This window comes from Sapajus apella, unplaced genomic scaffold (genome assembly GCF_009761245.1).
Source record: "Sapajus apella isolate SASKATOON/1434 unplaced genomic scaffold, GSC_monkey_1.0 scaffold151, whole genome shotgun sequence".
Taxonomy (NCBI): Eukaryota; Metazoa; Chordata; class Mammalia; order Primates; family Cebidae; genus Sapajus; species Sapajus apella.
Window position 1 is genome coordinate 1521317 of NW_022437091.1, and position 20261 is coordinate 1541577.

Consider the following 20261-nt stretch of genomic DNA (forward strand, 5'->3'; position numbering starts at 1 on the left):
TTTTTTTTTTTTTTTAAGACAGAGTCTCCTTCTGTCACACAGTCTGGAGTGCAATGGTATGACCTCAGCTGACTGCCACCTCTGCCTCCTGGGTTCAAGTGATTCTTGTGCCTCAGCCTCCTGAGCAGCTGGGATTACAGGCATGCACCACCACACCTAGCTAATTTTTGTATTTTTAGTAGAGACGGGGTTTTGTCATGTTGGTCAGGCTGGTATGGAACTCATGGCCTCAAGTGATCCGCCTGCCTCAGCCTCCCAAAGTGCTGGGATTACAGGAATGAGCTACCAAACCCAGCTAGTTGTTACTATTATTGCTACAGAAAAGACCTTGCTTCTCTAGTGACCATAAGGGCAGTTGGTAATACCGAGGCTTGGATTGGAGGTAGAAGCAAAGGGAACTAGCAGAAAAGGAGAATTGGATTGCCTCTTTCAGGCCTTTGGTTGGGGTGCTGTTTAAATGGAGGAAATGCCAGATCCAAGAGCCCAGGGGGCTGGCTGTGAGTGCCCTCATGTGGATCAGCTGTGGTTAGACTGCTTAATGCCTTGTGATCTGCCCCATATAAATATACTGCCATGTATAAATAATGGTCGCATATATATGTAATCTGGAAAGATAAACATCAAGCTTAACACTGGCAACATGCAGGGAGGGAAGTGGAATGGGGGGTGTGTGTGTGTGCGTGTGTGTGTGTTTGAGAACCTGTATTTTATTACTCCGTATCTCTTTATTTGATTTTTTTTCATAAGAATTAGTTCATGTGTTAGGTAAAAAAAATAAATAAAATAAAATAAAATAAATCTATTACAAAATAATAAATAGAATTAAAGAAAAGTACGGGCAGAAACTGCTTGTGATCCAAGTCCTGACTCCCTGATGCCTGGCTGAAGCCCAGCCCACAAACAGAACACTGGGTTAAAGGTCCTGGAGAAAAGAGGATGGGAAAGGTTTGGTGTCTGTGTGGTGTCTGCTAGTCCCAGAAGGGTAAGGCACCTGGCAGACGTTTTCAGCTTAATGGGAACTGCTCCTGTTTTCCAGGCACACACAATCCAGGGCTAGAGAAGTTCAACAAGTGCATGGAACATCGGAAACCTCCTGGAAATGCTGAATTTGCCTCGAGATGTCCTGAAGTCCAGCATACTTCTCTGGGCAGCCTCGAGGCTCAGGAGCCCAGCCCAGCCCAGCTCACCGTGCCTTCTCAGCCAGCCCTTCTTAGCCTTCAGCAGCCCTCCCTCTTCCTGAGTAGTGGCCCTTCGCAGGCCTGCGTCCCAGCCCCGCCCCTCTCTCTGGACGCATCTCTGGGCCCCATCATCACCCGGCGCCGGGCCCTCCCTCTGCCCCCCCCTTTCTCCTCCCTTCTTCCCTCCCTCTCTTCCTCCCTCTCTCCCTCCCTCCCAGCTCCTGCACCAGGAAACGGCCCGGATCCCGGCAGCGGCCTGACCCGTGAGATCCCTAACCTGGCAGGCGGGCGGGGTTGGAGACTGGCTGAGGTGGGGGTAAGGGAGGAGCTGGGCCTTTGGGCTGCACTAGGGGGAACCGGGAATAGAGATGGTGTCGGCAGGAAGCCCTTGGCCCTGGGTTTCCTGGGAGGACAGTCATTAAACATGGATTCGGCCACACAGCTGGTAGAGCGTTGGGGGCAGGGGCCCAGGCCCAGAGCTGCAACCCCAGCCCTCCCAGGCCAGACCCTGATCCCTGGCCTTCTCTTCCTGGTTCTGATCTCCCCCTCCCCTTTCCAGGGCTCCACGCTGGCCGGGAGGATGAAAGGCCCCAGCTGGGGGCTCCTTGCCACCAGCGCTGTGTCTTAAGAGCTGGCATCCCGGCTGGGTGAGTGTCTCCTTCCTTTCTCTGTCTGGAGTAACCCATTGCGTCTCCCACCTTTCTCTTCAGCCCATCTGCTCCCCTTCATCTTGTGCCTTTGCCAACATCTTTACATCTTGCATTTGGGGAGGTCCTAAGCCCCCTCCTGTAGCCAAGAAGGTGAGGACTGAGCAGGGGGAGGTGTGTAGGGGTGTCACAGAGCTGACTTTGTCTTACTATGAAAAGAATCTAAAGTATTCTAAACATAAAATTTACTTGTTTTGCATTTAATTTTGCATATTAGGATACAATGGCCAGCCTCTCGAACCCTGGTCCCCCATCATGATTTAATTCCCTTGTTCTTGTCTCTCCCTGTCTAGTGAGCTCTGAGCATTTCCTCCCTCCTCCCCATCTCACTGGGTTGGCCAAACCAGAAATGCTCCTTCTGGTTCTCTGTCCATATATTCATGCCAGTCTTTCATCCTTGCCTCTTATAGCCGCCCGGATGGCGACCCCAGCCTCGGCCCCAGACACACGGGCTCTGGTGGCAGACTTTGTAGGTTATAAGCTGAGGCAGAAGGGTTATGTCTGTGGAGCTGGCCCCGGGGAGGGCCCAGCAGCTGACCCGCTGCACCAAGCAATGCGGGCAGCTGGAGATGAGTTCGAGACCCGCTTCCGGCGCACCTTCTCTGATCTGGCGGCTCAGCTGCATGTGACCCCAGGCTCAGCCCAACAACGCTTCACCCAGGTCTCCGATGAACTTTTCCAAGGGGGCCCCAACTGGGGCCGCCTTGTAGCCTTCTTTGTCTTTGGGGCTGCACTGTGTGCTGAGAGTGTCAACAAGGAGATGGAACCACTGGTGGGACAAGTGCAGGAGTGGATGGTGGCCTACCTGGAGACGCGGCTGGCCGACTGGATCCACAGCAGTGGGGGCTGGGTAAGAAGCTTCTCAATTGCCGCTCTGCACATCCCTCCGCAAAGCTGGTCTCCAGGGGGAAGATGGGGGCTCTGATTGGAGGCTGAGGCAGCTATGTTGGGAATGAGGTATGGGGCTGAGGCTCCCCGTCTGGGTGGAATCAGACTGAGAGATGCCTGGACTCTGCACTCCAGGGCTGCCATACAGTCAACACTGGATGGGCTCATGGTCCCAAGCAGTGGACAGAATATGCACCCAAGTAGTGCCTGCAGGGGAATGGTGTCAGGGACTTTTTGCATCTGAGTCATGGCGTGGGAGGTGGGGAGGATCAGGGATGGGTGGTGGTCAGGCAAGCCTTGGCAAAGGATACTAGTTCTGAGCAGAATTTTTCGCCAAGGAAAGGATGGAATTCACTGGAGGCAGAGTGGGGGTATACCTGGGGGGATCAGAGGGGCTTGCAGTAGAGCTTTGGCCAGAGAGGAGCTGGGAATGGGGTAGTGCTCGCAGTGGATGGAACTGGAACTCTTCCTCTCCTCTTCTCTCCACTCTTTCCTCTCCTGATATCCCTTTCTCCTTCTTTCTCTCCTACTTCCCTTCTCTCCCACAGGCGGAGTTCACAGCTCTATACGGGGACGGGGCCCTGGAGGAGGCACGGCGTCTGCGGGAGGGGAACTGGGCATCAGTGAGGACAGTGCTGACAGGGGCCGTGGCACTGGGGGCCCTGGTAACTGTAGGGGCCTTTTTTGCTAGCAAGTGAAAGTCCAGGGCCAGGTGGGGCTAGGTGTGGCTGGGGGTCGGGAGAGCAGGAACAGAACAGAGAAATGCCCTTGGAAGAAGTGGAGTTGGTGGATGGGTGGGCATGGAACAGGGATGGGCAGGGGAAGGGTAGTGTGTAAGGGAGCTGAGTAGGCCAGGTAGGCGATTAGAAGAGTGAGCAGGACACATAGGGGAGGGGAATGTTTCGGCAAGTTTAGAGGGGCAGGAGGTGGAGTCGTTCCAGGGCTGGGGGAGGTGGGAGGGATCATGCTTATAGGTTTGGGCACATGAAATGACCTGGAACTTGGTTTGTAGCCCTGAGGAAGGTGGACTTGCATAAGCAGTTGTGTTTCCATTGGATGGGTGGGATTTGGGGAACATAGAAGACACACCCTTTGGAATGGAAGCTTGAGGGTTCTTGGATGATAGGGAGAGGGGCTGTAACCATGGGCTGCTTGGACACACGTATGCATGTGCACGCATGCTGCTGTGCATGCTGGGCTGCCTGGCAAATCTGGTGGTGGTGGGATTCCCCAAGGAGAAAACATTCCCTGTTGCCATGGCAAGAACTAGGAGCAGTTCTCTTCCCTGCCACCCACAACCCCTCCTTTCCCTTGCCCTAGTCCTGATGCCTCAAGGCTTAGAGAGAAACATTGTATCCAGAGGGGTAGGGCTCTGCTGCTTCTCTCCAGAAAGTAATTGGCAAGGCTTTGGCCAGAACAGCAGTGACCTTGTTCCTTCATCATCCCCCTTCTTTGTGCATCATGCACTTGCTGCTGCCTCCCGGGCTCTGACAGAAGGGCAGGGCTGTTGAGCCTGGATGGGTGGAGGCTTAGGTAGCTGGACCTGCCTGCCACCCTCCTCTCCCACTCAGGCACAATGGTGCCTAAAGTGTTTCCAGTCTCTGGGACCTCTGTACTCAAACTGAAACTCTTAAGTTGGGGCCCTAACTAATTTTCCTTTTGAGGTTGTGGACATAAGTGCTGATGTAGAATACAGTCTGGGTCCCACACTGTGTCTCAGTGAGACTGCTTATGCCTTGAGAGGACCATTTCAGCTCTGAATCCCATGGGTGTGAGGGTGATGGGTACTCCAGGACTGGCCTATGCTGTGTTGTGGGCTTTGGTTCGGCTTTATCAGGGACCAGGCATATGGGTTCTAGAGTATCTACCATGACCTAGGAGCATTTATGATTTCTTTGAAGCCACGCTGTTTGCATGGGTGTTACTTGTCTGTACCTCAGAGTCTGAGGATGTTAACTTTGGAACTCGCAGTCCTCTAGAACAGCTTGATTATAACTTTTTCTTTTGAGGAAGAAATTACTCACTCCAGATGCATGCCCTGAGCCAGACCTCACTGCTGCACTTTCCAAGGTGCTAAGATTGCTGCTCTCCAATGCTGACTTTCTGACACAGTGCTCTAGAACCCTGCCTGTGGTCCTGAGCACTGATCAGCTTAGCTAGACCATGGTTGACTCTTCTTGGAGATTTTCACTTGGTCCTAGAATGTGGCAACATAGTTGTGCTCGCCTGAATGTGGGACCAAATTGGCCTCAGGTGTTTAGTCCAGACTTCTGCTTTTGAGAGAGGGCTGCACTTTTTAATGGTTTTTCCAGGGGAGGTGGTAGGCTGCACGTGCCACTTGGTCTTGTTGTGAGTATGCTGACACCAGAAACTCAGAGCCAGTCTGTGGCAAGCAGTTGGGGTGGGGGGTCTCTGACTTGCTCAGGACAAGCTAGGCCAGTGGTTTTCAAACTGCTTGGCAGAGCCCTGAAGTTTCCTAGGGGTTGCCTCAGGAGTCCTCGTGGAGCTGAAGGGGGTGGAGAGCTGAGCAGGCTGGGCAATTTGCCCTCTAACAGAACAGCTCCCCTTGTACCTGTCTTACATATCGGGGTTCAGGGTAAGATTTTGTTTGCATTAAGGGGTTTGCTGCTGAAAAAAAGTTGGAAAACCACTGACTAGACCATCGGCTCCAAATTGGAGCTTGTGCTTCCTTCCCCAGGTTTGGAGCACACTGTTTACCCTACCCTCTGCCACAGGATGCATATCCCTGTTAGCATTCCCGGGGACCTTTAGCCAAGAGGGGCTGCAGGGACCATGGCCAGGTTACTGAAATGCCCTGCCCTGAAGCCTTGACAGCTGGGTGGAAAGAGAGGCTGTTTTCTGACAGGGTAAAGGGCTTGGTCTGGATTCCCAGAAGCATAGCTTAGATGGGACCACAGTGGGCAATTTTGACCTGTCCTGCCCTTCTTAGCTTGAAGGGAAACTCCAGAGACTCTTCTGTCAGGGAAAACTAGGGACTCTCTTCTAGAGCCATATAGTTCCTTGGGATTAGCTCTTGGCCAAGAAGGCTGAGTATGGCTCCCAATTTTTAAATCCATTTCATTTTTTAAAAAATAAGGGAAATAAATGTAATTGCCATTTTTCAAAGATTAAGTAGGAGGAGAGGGGTTTCTTGCTCTCCAGAGCCCAAAGGGACAAATAGAGACTTTGCTTAGGCCAAGGAAGGAGCGGAAGTAGGGCAACTCGGTCCTGCGATTATTAATCCTACTCCCCACTTATTCTAGGGCACACATACACTATTTTACTTTTTTAAAATCATAAAATGGCAGAAGAGATTTGGTTAGTTTAGAAGAAAAGAAAGCTCTATAAATATAAATCTATATTCCTGTATTTTTATTTAATAATTTATAAATACCAAGTTCATTTGACTTTTATTTTTGTGTAATATGTAATGGTCGTATTAAAAAAAATAAATAAAGCCCAGAAGTTTAATGAGAAGGACTGAACAGGGTTTGTGACTTCTACACTGTATAGCCTGGGGTCAGGACATTTCATTGATTCAGTCAACTCTTCATGACCTTGTTAAAGGCAAGAATTAGAATAACAGGGATTTGGGAAAGTGTTGGGCTAATTAAAAAATCAGAGTCGTTCCCCCATCCTACACCAGCCAAATGGCCAAAGCCATCTATTCTAACTTGAGCCTTGGGAGGGTGTGTGTATATGGTACTTTGGGACTGCCACTAACAATAACCAAATGAAAAACAAAGAAAACCTACCAAAAATCCTTGTGTGATAGTAATCAAGTCCCCAGTTGTGGTTCAGGCTCTAATCAGAAGTGTGTGATAATAATAAACATTTCTCTGTGGTGCCTTGCTGCATACCTCAGACATAAAAATAGGTCTGGGTCTGGCGCGGTGGCTCAAGCCTGTAATCCCAGCACTTTGGGAGCCCAAGACAGGCAGATCATTTGAGGCTTGGCGTTCGAGACCAGTCTGGCCAACATGGGGAAACCCTGTCTCTACTAAAAATACAAAAATTAGTCGGGCGTGGTGGCATGTGCCTGTAATCCCAGCTTCTCGGGAGGCCGTGGCATGAGGAATGCTTGAACCTAGGAGGTGGAGATTGCAGTGAGCCAAGATTGAGCCACTGTACTCCAGCCTGGGTGACAGAGGGAGACTCTATCTCAAAAAAAAAAAAAAAAAAAAAAAAAGGTTGTGGTGTCTGGCAAAAATAGAGTCCCTGCTTCCTTTCCTGGTCCTGTAAGACATTTGGTTTCAGCCATTTTAATGCAAACTGATAAACTGGATGGGATCTCCAGGTATACTCAGCCCATCCTTCTCTACCTGTAGTCTTAGACCACATCAAAATCATGTCTCACAGAAATAGTGATCCTAATTTAAAATTTCAGGTGAGAATTTCTAGTCTTTCTGTAATCCAGTGCAATAGATTGGTACTTGGGTTTATATGTTAAATTGCAAGAAATATAATTGTTTGGAGGAATCCAGCATTCCCTTTCTATTCTCTATATAAAAATCTACAGGGGAAGCCATATTAAAATCAGAGAATGGCTTAGTGAAATGGCACTATGGAAAAGGGAATTAGATGTTCTTAATAGTTAATAACATTAAGTATGATAGCTGGTACATTTATCTCCACTGCAGTGTGATTGATTTAATGATTGATTTACATTTACAAGTTCTTTAGATACAAAGATTGATTTACATTTGCCTAGTTCCAAAAAAAATTTTGCAACACACAAAATAATAGGAAAACATAAAATTTTTAAGTCAGGGTTGACTTTCAAGTCAAAGTGAAGTAAAACAAAAAATAAGTAGAGGTAATGGGAAAATTGAAATATTACAGTAAGATGTCAGCAAAAAAAAAATTAATACACAGAAAAACATTCTATAAGTAATATTCCTAAATACTAAAGCTAGACTGTGAATTCAGCTCTGAACTTCTTGGCAGCTAAAGAAAATTAAAATACAAAATGAAATTCACATTCCTCTTATAATTTATAAAAACCTATCAGTTAAGAAGGGCAAAAAAAATTGTTGATTTTTTGAGAAGACTGATAAAGTGGATGCCACCTTCTGTGACATCTAAAAGCAAATATGATGTTGAGTTTTGACCACTGTTTCTTCTAGAAACAACAAATGGAGATTCAGAAGGTCCTAAGTGTTTTCTATTAGGCTCATCACAATTTAGCCCAAATATGCCGCTCCATGATGGTTTGGTTTAATATAGGACTAAATTTTGGACTATCTAAAGGGACAGATGAATTGTATTTCCTCCATACAGTTCTCCACCAGTGTTATTTATTCAAATGACACCTTGATAAAGTTGGGCAACAGTTACAATCTCTAGCAAATGGATAGATTGTAAATATTCTATGTTGTTACTTAATAGCAGAACCTTTGAAGACTTTAAAAGCTACCTTAAATATAGATACAGGAGAGATACAGAAATAAATAAACTGTTTTGAAACCCAACCAGAAAACACACCATAATGAAATGCTGTGTAGTTTATTCATTCAGTCAACCATTTATGCAGCAAATATTCAAGCATCATCTGTGTGCTAAGCACAGTTATGGGCCCTGAGGTAAAGTGAACAGACAGATGCAAATCTCTGTTCTCATGTTGCTTATGTTCTAGTAAGAGAAACGGAAAAATTTAAAATTGTATAATATATGAGAAGGCGATGAATGCCATAAAGAAAAGCAAATCATGAGGCTGAATGTGTGTGTACATATACACATATACATTTCAATTTTAAATTGAGTGGTCAGAGAAGGCCTCATATCTGAGATGACTTTTGGGTAAAACCATGACAAACAATGTGGAAAAATATGTTTACTGATATGGGAAGATGTTTTTTTTTTTTTAATTGGGTAAAAAAATAGATTAGAAAATAATATATACAGTATGACCCCATTTTGCTAAAATATTTATGTTTGTGTGCCTTGATATATATTTACATATTGAAAGTTTCAGGAAGTATATATGCCAAAATGTCATTAGTGATTGTCTCTGGATAGTGGGCTTTATGAGTGCTTTTATTTTGTTCTTTTTGCTGCCAGTATTTTCTGATTCTTTGATAATGAACATATATTTCCAGTACAGTATATGAAAACAAGTTCTTTAGGCACAAAATTTCTAAAATGTTAACCAAGCAGAATGGAAATTAAGCAACCCAACAGAAGCTCCTTCACATTTAAGTGACTACCCCACTTCCATGCAAAGGCAGACCTAGGGAGTTAAGGTAAGCAGGGCCAGACCACATTAGAAGATTATTGAGGTCTGCTCCAAGATAGAGGTCATTAAAGGAGAAAGGCTCCAAGGTTCTACATCAGCACTGTCCAACAAAGATATAATGCAAGCTATATGCAGTTTTACATTTTCTAGTAACCTCACTTAAAATGCAAAAAGAAATTATCAAACCAATTTTAATAATATTCTATTTAGCTCAGTATATAAAAATATTATTTCAATATGGAATTAATATTAAACAGTTAATGAATTATGTCACATTCTCTTTTTCATACTAATTCTTCAAAATTCAGTGTATATTCAATACTTTCGGCACATCTCAAATTGGAGTCTCATGTTTCAAGTGGTCAGTAGCCATGTGTGACTAGTGGCTATCATATTAAAGTGTAGCTCTAGATCATAGATCAGTATTGTAGTCTGTAAAAATTTCAAAGTAGTTTTAGATCATAGAGCATTATTGTAGTTTGTAAAAATTTCAAGAAAGGAGATAAAAATAGGGATGAAACTACCAAGTCAGCAAATATTTATGTTGTTTGGTGAGAAAACTTTTCTGGGAAGATCTATGGATGCCCTTACCCATTTTTACCACTTAATTCTCCTTTTCTCAACTCCACTCAGCCACTCCTTCCTCTCTTTTTCTTTCTTTCTTCCCTTGCCCTGCTTTCTTTCTTTCTCCCTTCCTTCTCTTTCTTTTTCTTTCTCTTTCTCCCTTCCTTCTTTCTTCTCTTTCTTTTCTTTCTTTCTTTTTCTATTTCTTTTCTTTCCTTTTTCTTTCCTTCCTTTCTGTAACAGAGTCTCGCTCTGTTGTCAGGCTGGAGTGCAGTGGTGCCATTTTGCTCACTGTAGCCTCTGCCTCCCAGGTTCAAGTGATTCCCCTGCCTCAGGCTCCTGAGTAGCTGGGACTACAGGTGTGTGCCACCATGCCCGGCTACTTTTTTGTATTTTAGTAGAGACGGGGTTTCACCATGTTTGCCAGGATGGTCTCGATCTCCTGACCTCATGATCCGCCTGCCTTGGCCTCCCAAAGTGCTGGGATTACAGGTGTAAGCCACCACACCTGGCCAATTCCCTTCTATTAATACATCTTCCCCTCTTCTGGGGCACAATATCATTGGAGTTTCACTTTTTGTAAAACTCCATGGTCCTCTGTGTATAGGTTATTACTTAAAGAGAATTATAATGGACGAATCTCACACCATTACATACCAAATTAAAAAAAATTCATTCTCAGAGGAAAACTTACCTGATATTCTCTATGCTTTAACAACAAGTAAGATATTAAATAAGAGCATTTATTTTATTTATTTTTTACCTTTTTTTAAAAAAGATTATTCATTACTGAAGATCACTTATTCAGTTATTTATTGAGCAGAGTGATAGGCAAAGGGAATACAAATATAAGATGGTTCCCTCTCTTTTACAGTTTATAGACTAATAGGGAAGGACCTTACTTTATAGGTCACCATTCAAAAACCTTTTTTTTTTTTTTTTTTTTTTTTGAGACAGCGTCACTGTGTCACCCAGACTGGAGTGCAGCGGCATGATCTCAGCTCACTGTAACCTCTGCCTCCCAAGTTCAAGTGATTTTCATGCCTCAGCCTGCTGAGTAGCTAGGATTATAGGAACACACCACCACGCCCAGCTAATTTTTGTATTTTTAGTAGAGACAGGGATTCTCCATGTTGGCCAGGCTGGTCAGGAACTCCTAACTTCAGGTGATCCTCCTGCCTTGGCCTCCCAAAGCGCTGGGATTACAGGCATAAGCCACTACACCTGGCACTCAAATAGCTTTTCAAATATGTTTGCTTTTTTTCTTTTTTTTTTTGAGACAGGGTCTCACTCTGTAGCTGAGGCTGGAGTACCATGATCATAGCTCACTGTAGCCTGCAACTTCTGGGTTCAAGTGATCCTCCTGTCTCAGCCTCTGGATTAGCTGGGACTATAGGTGCATGTCACCGTACTCAGCCAAATGTTATTTGTTCCTTTCATAAGGTAATCATGCCTATTAGATAAAGTTTGGAAGTTGCAGTGATTAAAAAAAAATAAATATGTAATGGGCTGAGCGTGGTGTCTCGTCCCTGTAATCCCAGCACTTTGGGAGGCTGAGTTTGGTGGATCACTTGAGTCCCAGGAGTTGGGGACCATCCTAAGCAACACAGTGAGACCTTGTCTCTACAAAAAAATGGAAAAAATTAGCTGGGGATGGTGGTGCATGCTGTAGTCTCAGCCATTTTGGAGGCTGAAGAGGGGAGGATTACTTGAGCCAGGAGGCTGAGGCTGCAGTCAGCTGTGACCATGCCACCGTACTCTAGCCTGGGCGACAGAGACCCTGTCTCAAAAATAAGAGCAGCAAAATAAACAAGTAAATAAATGAACAGTGATTGTGGAAAATTTGTAGAAAGAAAATGAATCATAATGCTATCACCCAGAGAGAACTACTATTTTGTCATACTTCTTTTCAGTATTTTTTGTCTGCTTTTATGATCATACAATTTTGTATACTGCAGTTCTGCTTACCATTATATTGCAAGCATTTTTCCTTGATGTTAAAATGTTTCAAAAGCATAATGACTATATAAAATTACATCTACTTGTGTACAATAATTTTAATGCCCAGTTGGTCATTTGTCTGTATTTTTTCACTTTGATAAAAATATTTATTCTGATGGGGCATGAAGGCTCACACCTGTAATCCCAGCACGTTGGAAGAACCAAGGTGGGAGGATTACCTGAGCTCAGGAGTTCAAGACCATCCTGAGCAACATGGTAAACCCTATGTCTACTAAAATACAAAAAATTAGCTGGGCATGGTGGTGGCACGCCTGTAGTCCCAGCTACTCAGGAGGCTGAGGCACAAGAAAGAATTGCTTGAGCCTCGGAGGTGGAGGTTGCAGTAAGCCAAGATTACACCTCCTCACTCCAGCTTAGGCTGTGGAGTGAGACTCAGTCTCAAAAAACAAAAAATATTTATTCACAAATGTTTATTCACAAATTGGATTATATTTTTAGAGGAGATAAGAAAAAGAATCTCGACCTTTTTTTTTTGAGAGAGTCTCACTCTGATGGCCTAGGCAGGAATGTAGTGGCGTGATCTCTGCTCACTGCAACCTCCCCCTCCCAAGTTCAAGCATTTCTCCTGCCTCAGCTTCCCGAGTAGCTGGGATTACAGACGCTCACCACCACACCTAGCTAATTTTTGTATTTTTAGTAGATATGGGGTTTCACTGTTTTGGCCAGGCTGGTCTTGAACTCCTGACCTTGGGTGATCTGCCCGCCTTGGTTTCCCAAAGTGCTGCGATTACAGGTGTGAGCCATCTCTCCCAGCTTTTCTTTTCTTTTTCTTTCTTTTTTTTTAAGACAGGGTCTCACTCTGTTGCCCAGGCTGGAGTGCAGTGGCATCATTATGGCTCACTGCAGCCTCAGCCTCCCCAGTACCTGGGAGTAGCAGGAACTGCGGGTGCACACCACCATGCCCGTCTAATTTTTGTATTTTTAGTGGAGAAGGGGTTTTGCCATATTGCCCAGGTTGGTGTTGAATTCCTGGGCTCAAGCAATCCAGCTCCCAAAGTGTTGGGATTACAGGTGTGAGCCACTGCGCCTGGCCTTAAGAATCTCAACATTTTAAAAGCTTTTGGTACATATTGCCAAAGACTAGAAAGATTGTACTAGTTCTTGCTCCTCTTTTCCTCCCATGCCTGTGTTTTTAAAAATCAGATATAATTGTAATTATATTTTATGTACAATTTTACATTCTACTTCCTTGGCTTAACAAAATTATTTTTGCATGTTTGTCACACTATGTAAACCTTTTAATAGATGCATAATAATATTTTATTGGATATAATTGTAGTTTGCTTAAACTTTTATCTATTGTTGGAATTTGTCTTTCCATTTTTCACACATAATTTTTTGTGCATTAAAGCAGGCCTTATCTGAACTTTGAAAGCTGGCTTTCAATTCCCTGCACACTGTTATATATATTATATGATATATATTATGTATAATATATATTATTATTTATATTTTTTCCTTTGAGACAGTGTCTTGCTGTTGCCCAGGAGATTTTCCTGCCTCAGCCTCCCGAGCAGCTGAGTTTACAGGCATGTGCCACCACACCCAGCTAATTTTTGTATTTTTAGTAGACATGGGATTTTGCCACGTTTGCCAGGCTGGTCTGAAACTCCTGGGCTCAGGTGATCCTCCTGCCTCAGCCTCCCAAAGTGCTGGGACAACAGGCATGAGCTTCCATGCCCAGCCAGCCCTGCACACTTCTAATTAGTCCAATGACTTAGGCCTAAGTTTCTTCACTTCATTAAGCATTTTTCTTTTTCCCTAAAAAAGGTTATGGATTTGGAAATATTTTCCTCATGGGGTTGTTGTGAGAGTCCAATGAGATAATATAATAAGGAGCATGCTTAACAAAAACAGGATTCAAACACATTTTTAAAAATCACATCTCCTTTTGTTGGCTTGATTAAATTGGGCACCAATAAGATAAACAAATCTTAACTAGGTTAAGACCAGTATAAAAGACCTTTCTTCCAGGGCATTCAATCATTTAGAGCTTGTCTTCGGTGCTCAACATTAGTTATCCCAGATCACACTGAAGCTGAGGTGGCTGATGAAGTAATTTGCAGTGAAATTTTAAGCGACCGTGACTCTGCTCCAAGTTCCCCAGATCTTGAGGTAAGGAATTGTGAGAAAAAGGCGGGGTGAGGGGAATAGTGGGGTATGATGAGTCACTTTTGATTTTTTTGTTTTGCTAATGAGGACCTTCTCTTGTCCAACTCCCTCTGCCAACTATGTTTGTTTAACTTTTTGGTTGGCTCATATGAATCTTTTGAACTATAGGTTAGTGTGCCCACAAAAATTTATCTTGCAAACTTAGCACTGCCATTCCTTCCTTTTTAATGTAGGATTGCTACCAAAATGTGGCAATCCTGCCTTCCAGGGCTAGGTCTCATTTCGAGTGCAGCGGTGTAGTGGGAACCTGCCAGGAGAAATTCCTCTGGAATCTTGAGGGCTTGAGGGCTGAAATGAAGGGCAGCACCCAGACCTCCAATCAATGCATCTTGAGTCAACAAACATTCAACAGGACATTATGTGGTAGGCATATTGCCAGGCCATGGAGATGCAAATATAAATAAGATCCAGCCCTTCATCTTCAGGCACTCACAACCTAGTTAGGAAACAGCACAAAACCATTAAGCGCACTGTGAAGGTAGGCCCACTTGTCCTGGGAAAGGAGCGGAAGCTGGGGTTTGCAGTGGTCTGGTTGAAGAGGGACTACATGTTAGAGGCACAGACTGGGTGCCTGTACACCCAATGGAACGAGAAGGGTGTAAAGTAATCACATGCTGGGGTGTCGAAGGCAGTGATTTACAGTTTTGAGACTACCTCACCAGCAAAAGGGGCCAGTTTGTTACTGGTGCAGATTGGAGGGGTGACACTGGAAGCTGCCCAGTCAAGAGAAAATGGAACTAGGGAGCAGAAGGCCTAGGCAAGAGGGCGGGAAAGACAGAACTCGTGACAAGTAGCTCGGACCGAGCAATCCTCCCTGCTTTCTGGTGTGGGAGAGCTAGTGGATGATGGTGCCAATAACCTGGATGGGGAAAGTAAGCACCCTCCTGGAATGCCCCATTCACAACCTCCATTTTCAGCAACATCCCATCTACTGATGCTTCCTGGTCAGGATACAAGTTTCCTGAAGCGGCCGCCCTGTTTCAGGCCTCGTCCGCCCAACAGCTCACTAGCTGGCCAGCAGTAGTATCAAGATGGCGGCCCCCTGAGGACTGTCTAGTCATGTGACCTCGGGTTTCCCAAGTTTGAAGCCCAGCAGTCCGTTCGGGGGCAAGGTTCGCCTGTCACAAAATGAATGTCGGCCCTTCGAATCTTGCGAGCCAATCGGCATGTAAGACTGGGCCACGGCGGTGAGGCGATCGTAAGATTGGTCCTTTCCAGTCGCCTAGCTAGGGCCAATCACGGAGCCTCCCATACTTCGCAGGCCCGCCTGTAGGCCAGGGAAAAGTAGGAATGTCGTCACAGTGTGGCGGTATTGTTACCTAAGGACTCGATAGGAGGTGGGACGCGTGTTGATTGACAGGCAGATTTCCCCTACCGGGATTTGAGAATTTGGCGCAGTACCCCCGCCTTAGGGGTGGGGTCTTATTTGATTGCCAAGTAATATTCCCCAATGGAGTACTAGCTCCTGGTGACTGGCAGGCAGCTTAACTAATGAGTCCTCGGCGTGGCCGGCGCAGCTCTCCAATCGCCGGGCGGCGGGCCCCAGTCTGAGCGGCGATGGCGGCGGCGGCGGCGGCGGCAGCAGCAGCGGGGGCTGCGGGCGGTCGGGGCTCCGGGCCGGGGCGGCGGCGCCATCTTGTGCCCGGGGCCGGTGGGGAGGCCGGGGAGGGGGCCCCGGGGGGCGCAGGGGACTACGGGAACGGCCTGGAGTCTGAGGAACTGGAGCCTGAGGAGCTGCTGCTGGAGCCCGAGCCGGAGCCCGAGCCTGAAGAGGAGCCGCCCCGGCCCCGCGCCCCCCCGGGAGCTCCGGGCCCTGGGCCTGGTTCGGGAGCCCCCGGCAGTCAAGAGGAGGAGGAGGAGCCGGGACTGGTCGAGGGTGACCCGGGGGACGGCGCCATTGAGGACCCGGTGAGGGAAGGAGGGCGAGCGATCAGGCCGGCGGCTGACTGGCCGGGTCATGGGAGGCCCAGAGCTCGGGCGAGCGGGAGGCAGGCGGGGGGTGGGGTTGGGCGGGGAATAACGTGGCTGGGGCCCAGTCTGGCCGGGGATGGGTCCGCGATCACTACAAGGGGCCGGACTGGCTTGATTCGGGCGTCGCGGGTGCCTAGTGTTGTTCTAGAGAGGGTAGCTTGCTTTTCTTTTCATCACGACCCTCGCGTGGGGCGAGGGAAATGGCTGAGCATGGCTGAGGCCGCGTTCCGGTCGAGAGCAGGGCAGAGCCCCTGCGTTGGTTCCTCTTAAGCTCTTCTCCATACCCTTTCCACTTATATTAGGAGCTGGAAGCTATCAAAGCTCGAGTCAGGGAGATGGAGGAAGAAGCTGAGAAGCTAAAGGAACTACAGAACGAGGTAGAGAAGCAGATGAATATGAGTCCACCTCCAGGCAATGGTGAGTAACTGGCGGTTGCACGCGGAGCCTGGGTTCTCTGGTTGGAAGGGTTGTAGGGAGGAAGGGGAATGTGGGGTTAGATACTTGGTATCCTGGAGCTGCTTGTTTAAGCTATTATGACTGCCGCGGTCACAGTCCGTTGTGTTCCTCTGACCTTTGTGAGGCAGAACCTATATTTTGGTGGTGGTAGCCTTGTGCCTGCTTCCCTTTGTCCTTGTTATAATTGTGTTGTTCTTTGTTCTTGGTCTACCTCTATCCTTCTTTTTAGAGGTTGCCAGCTCGCATTTGACCTTCAAATCTAACAATTTTTCCTCCAATTGGAGACACTTCAGTTAGGATTCTAAGAGAAAACAAGCTGGAGGGGTTTCCCCTTTAATCTAGAAATGTGGAGTCTCAGCCCACTTAATTTTGTTCACTCTTAAAAGCATTTCAGCCTAAGCCATTCACTGGGGACTTGATTTGGAGGCAGGAGAGATTCCTATACTGTTTTAAGTGCGTATTAGTTTATTCTTTGAATTTGTCGAATATTTAGCGAGTACTTGCTATGGATTAGGCACAATCCTATTCTAGGTTATAGGTACAGCAGGGAACAGAATAGGCCAAAATCTTTGCTTTCACTGAGCTTATGGGATAGTGTTGGTGGTGGAAATGCATATATTGGTCAAGTATAAAACAAATGTATTTTTTTTTAAATATTTTTCCTCATAGCTGGCCCAGTGATCATGTCCATTGAGGAGAAGATGGAGGCTGATGCCCGTTCCATCTATGTTGGCAATGTATGTAACTAGGGCTCTCTTTGATTGGGGTTGGGGGCTAGTTATTTTGGGGAGTTATTTGATAGTCCTGAAAGGAACATCTCTGGGATAGGTGGTGATTTTGGGTGTGGAGGGAGTGTGGGAAGGAGGTTAAAGGTAATGGAGTGATCAGTAAACAGCAAAGGCTCTGGGTTTGGAAGGAAAAGGGACTAGTTCCCCAGATTACCAGATTTCATGTGCCTTGGTGTATGTGGATGGTGCAGACCAAAGGCTAGGCAGGGCGTCTGTTGAGACAGGAATTTGCCTGGTGCCTGTGAAATGTCTCTCCTCTCCTCAGGTGGACTACGGTGCAACAGCAGAAGAGCTGGAAGCTCACTTTCATGGCTGTGGTTCAGTCAACCGTGTTACCATACTCTGTGACAAATTTAGTGGCCATCCCAAAGGGTAAGTAGAGGGAAGTAAGTTGAGATAATTTAAATTATGGTGTAAAAATAGATATATAAATTATGTTTTATATTGAGCAGTAAGTAATTTGCTGTTAACACAGGTAATTGTGTCATTTAAGATAATGGCATTAATGTTGATATGTATCAGGAGTTGCACCTAAATGTCTTCTGACGCCAGACAGATAAGAGAAATGAAGGCTAGATGTGGGTGGGATCACAAACTAGAAGGGGAGTGGGAGAGGCAGCTTCTACTTGGCCTATTGTGGCCATATGGAAATTCAGACCCTGTGTGTCCTATTTTTACAAATTTCAGAGAATAGCTGGAAATTTTAAAATTTTAAATGATTTTGAATCATTTAAATTTTCCGTTTAGAATTTTGACAAAAAAATGTAACTGCATTGTACCCCGAAACAAAGCATGCCTGTAAGTTGAACTTGACCTATGAGGTATTTGTAACCTCAGAGAGATACAATGACAATTCTTTTCAGGTTTGCATATATAGAGTTCTCAGACAAAGAGTCAGTGAGGACTTCCTTGGCCTTAGACGAGTCCCTATTTAGAGGAAGGCAAATCAAGGTAAGCCTATGCCCATTGCTGTTCTGGTTCTGTATAAACTCTCCAGGTTGACGTTAAGGCTTTCATTTATTCATCTCTGACTCAGGTGATCCCAAAACGAACCAACAGACCAGGCATCAGCACAACAGACCGGGGTTTTCCACGAGCCCGCTACCGGGCACGGACCACCAACTACAACAGTTCCCGCTCTCGATTCTACAGTGGTTTTAACAGCAGGCCCCGGGGTCGCGTCTACAGGTCAGGATAGATGGGCTGCTCCTCTTCCCCGCGCCTCCCATGAGCCCTGTATGCTTCCTTCTCACCTGGTCTGAGAATCCTCCCTTCCCCATCCCTCCCCCTTGGTCTTCAGGAACTTTGTCTCCTGCCTGTGCTGGGTGAGGAAGGTAGTTGCAGGCCAGGCCAGAAGGCCAGTCTCGTCATGTTTTCTGCAGCAGGAATTGGTGATAAGGGCTGCATCCCTCCCTTGGATGACCTTCCACCCCCAGCCTTTTTTTTCTTGGGAGTTGGTGGCTTTTGAAGGTGTTTATACACAAAGCTGGGAGGAACAGGACCTCCAGGCAGTGAAAGCACTGCTTGGGCATTTGTTACTTTTTTCGGAGTTAGGGAGGGGTTGAAGTCTGAACCTCCCTTGGAAGAATACCAGAGGCAGCTAGTTGATCCTCCCCAGCAGCCTTGTGGGAGGATTTTGAGATATTTACTCTTTATTTGAGCCAGTCTTGCAAGGTTAACATCTCACTGGGCCTAAGTGTGGTGCCTATGTTTTTGCCTTGCTTCGCTTCTATCTCTTTACATTTAAATAGACAGGATAGGTATATAAAAAAAACTTGGCTTTTCATAAGCTCTACCTGCTTGCTCCCAGGATTAGGGAGGATCTATTTGTGAAGGCCTAGGGTTTAAGAGCTGTGGAGGACTGAAAACTAGATAAACAGGGGGTCCTTTTTCTTGCCTCTGTCTTCAGATGTGCTTCTTTTTTGCCACTGTTTGGCAAAATTTTCTGTTAAGCCCCCCTCCCACTGTCCCAGTTCTCCAGATGTGTTGCTATTTCTGGGATCGTGGGGTCAGTTTTAGGACAATTGAAAACTTCTTTTTCCCCCTTCCCTTCACAGTAACTGGGGCAAGGGCCCACGGGGAGGGGCTTGTACCGAACTATCTAGTGATGGCGTTAACACCTAACTCTCCTTCTTTCTTCCAGGGGCCGGGCTAGAGCGACATCATGGTATTCCCCTTACTAAAAAAAGTGTGTATTAGGAGGAGAGAGAGGAAAAAAAGAGGAAAGAAGGAAAAAAAAAAGAATTAAAAAAAAAAAAAAGAAAAACAGAAGATGACCTTGATGGAAAAAAAATATTTTTTAAAAAAAGATATACTGTGGAAGGGGGGAGAATCCCATAACTAACTGCTGAGGAGGGACCTGCTTTGGGGAGTAGGGGAAGGCCCAGGGAGTGGGGCAGGGGGCTGCTTACTCACTCTGGGGATTCGCCATGGACACGTCTCAACTGCGCAAGCTGCTCCCCATGTTTCCCTGCCCCACTTCACCCCCTTGGGGGCTGCTCAAGGGTAGGTGGGCGTGGGTGGTAGGAGGTTTTTTTTTTACCCAGGGCTCTGGAAGGACACCAAACTGTTCTGCTTGTTACCTTCCCTCCGTCTTCTCGCCTTTCACAGTCCCCTCCTGCCTGCTCCTGTCCATCCAGGTCTACCACCCACCCCACCCCTCTTCTCCGGCTCCCTGCCCCTCCAGGTTGCCTGGTGATCTGTTTTGTTTCCTTTTGTGTTTCTTTTTCTGTTTTGAGTGTCTTTCTTTGCAGGTTTCTGTAGCCGGAAGATCTCCGTTCCGCTCCCAGCGGCTCCAGTGTAAATTCCCCTTCCCCCTGGGGAAATGCACTACCTTGTTTTGGGGGGTTTAGGGGTGTTTTTGTTTTTCAGTTTTTTTTGTTTTGTTTTGTTTTCCTTTGCCTTTTTTCCCTTTTATTTGGAGGGAATGGGAGGAAGTGGGAACAGGGAGGTGGGAGGTGGATTTTGTTTATTTTTTTAGCTCATTTCCAGGGGTGGGAATTTTTTTTTAATATGTGTCATGAATAAAGTTGTTTTTGAAAATAAAAATTGTTTGGCCTTTTGGGTGTAAGGATTATTTATCTTCCTATTCTCTCTTAGATTGCAGATGGCTATTAATTGCACTTTGTGGAAGTACTGGTGTTATGGAAGGGAGGTTGCCACTTGTGAATTGAGGTGTAGGAGTTAAATTACAACTAGCAAGAACATTGTGTATAATTGAGAATGATGGGTTTTCTGGATAACATGTAACCCTGTTTGACATTTGAGAAATAAGCCTGGT

General features: G+C 46.1%; 1 protein-coding gene across 5 annotated transcripts; it reads left to right on the top strand.

Annotated features, from left to right (window-relative positions):
* Positions 1 to 821: 821 nt before the first annotated feature.
* On the top strand, positions 822 to 20023 carry LOC116541350 (bcl-2-like protein 2). 5 transcript variants are annotated; one of them, XM_032265465.1, is made up of 7 exons: positions 14064 to 15674; positions 16040 to 16154; positions 16863 to 16930; positions 17247 to 17353; positions 17845 to 17932; positions 18018 to 18169; positions 19125 to 20023. In XM_032265465.1, the coding sequence occupies exons 1-7, from the start codon at positions 15324 to 15326 to the stop codon at positions 19162 to 19164; spliced, it is 921 nt and encodes a 306-aa protein (XP_032121356.1). In that variant the 5' UTR covers positions 14064 to 15323; the 3' UTR covers positions 19165 to 20023. The 5 variants fall into 5 exon arrangements, with proteins under 5 accessions (XP_032121358.1, XP_032121359.1, XP_032121357.1 ...); XM_032265469.1 differs by lacking the exon at positions 14064 to 15674 and adding an exon at positions 15787 to 15890 and having other exon boundaries at positions 19125 to 20016; XM_032265467.1 differs by lacking the exons at positions 14064 to 15674; positions 16040 to 16154; positions 16863 to 16930; ... (2 more) ...; positions 18018 to 18169; positions 19125 to 20023 and adding exons at positions 822 to 1494; positions 1738 to 1825; positions 2296 to 2735; positions 3322 to 6258.
* Positions 20024 to 20261: the final 238 nt, after the last annotated feature.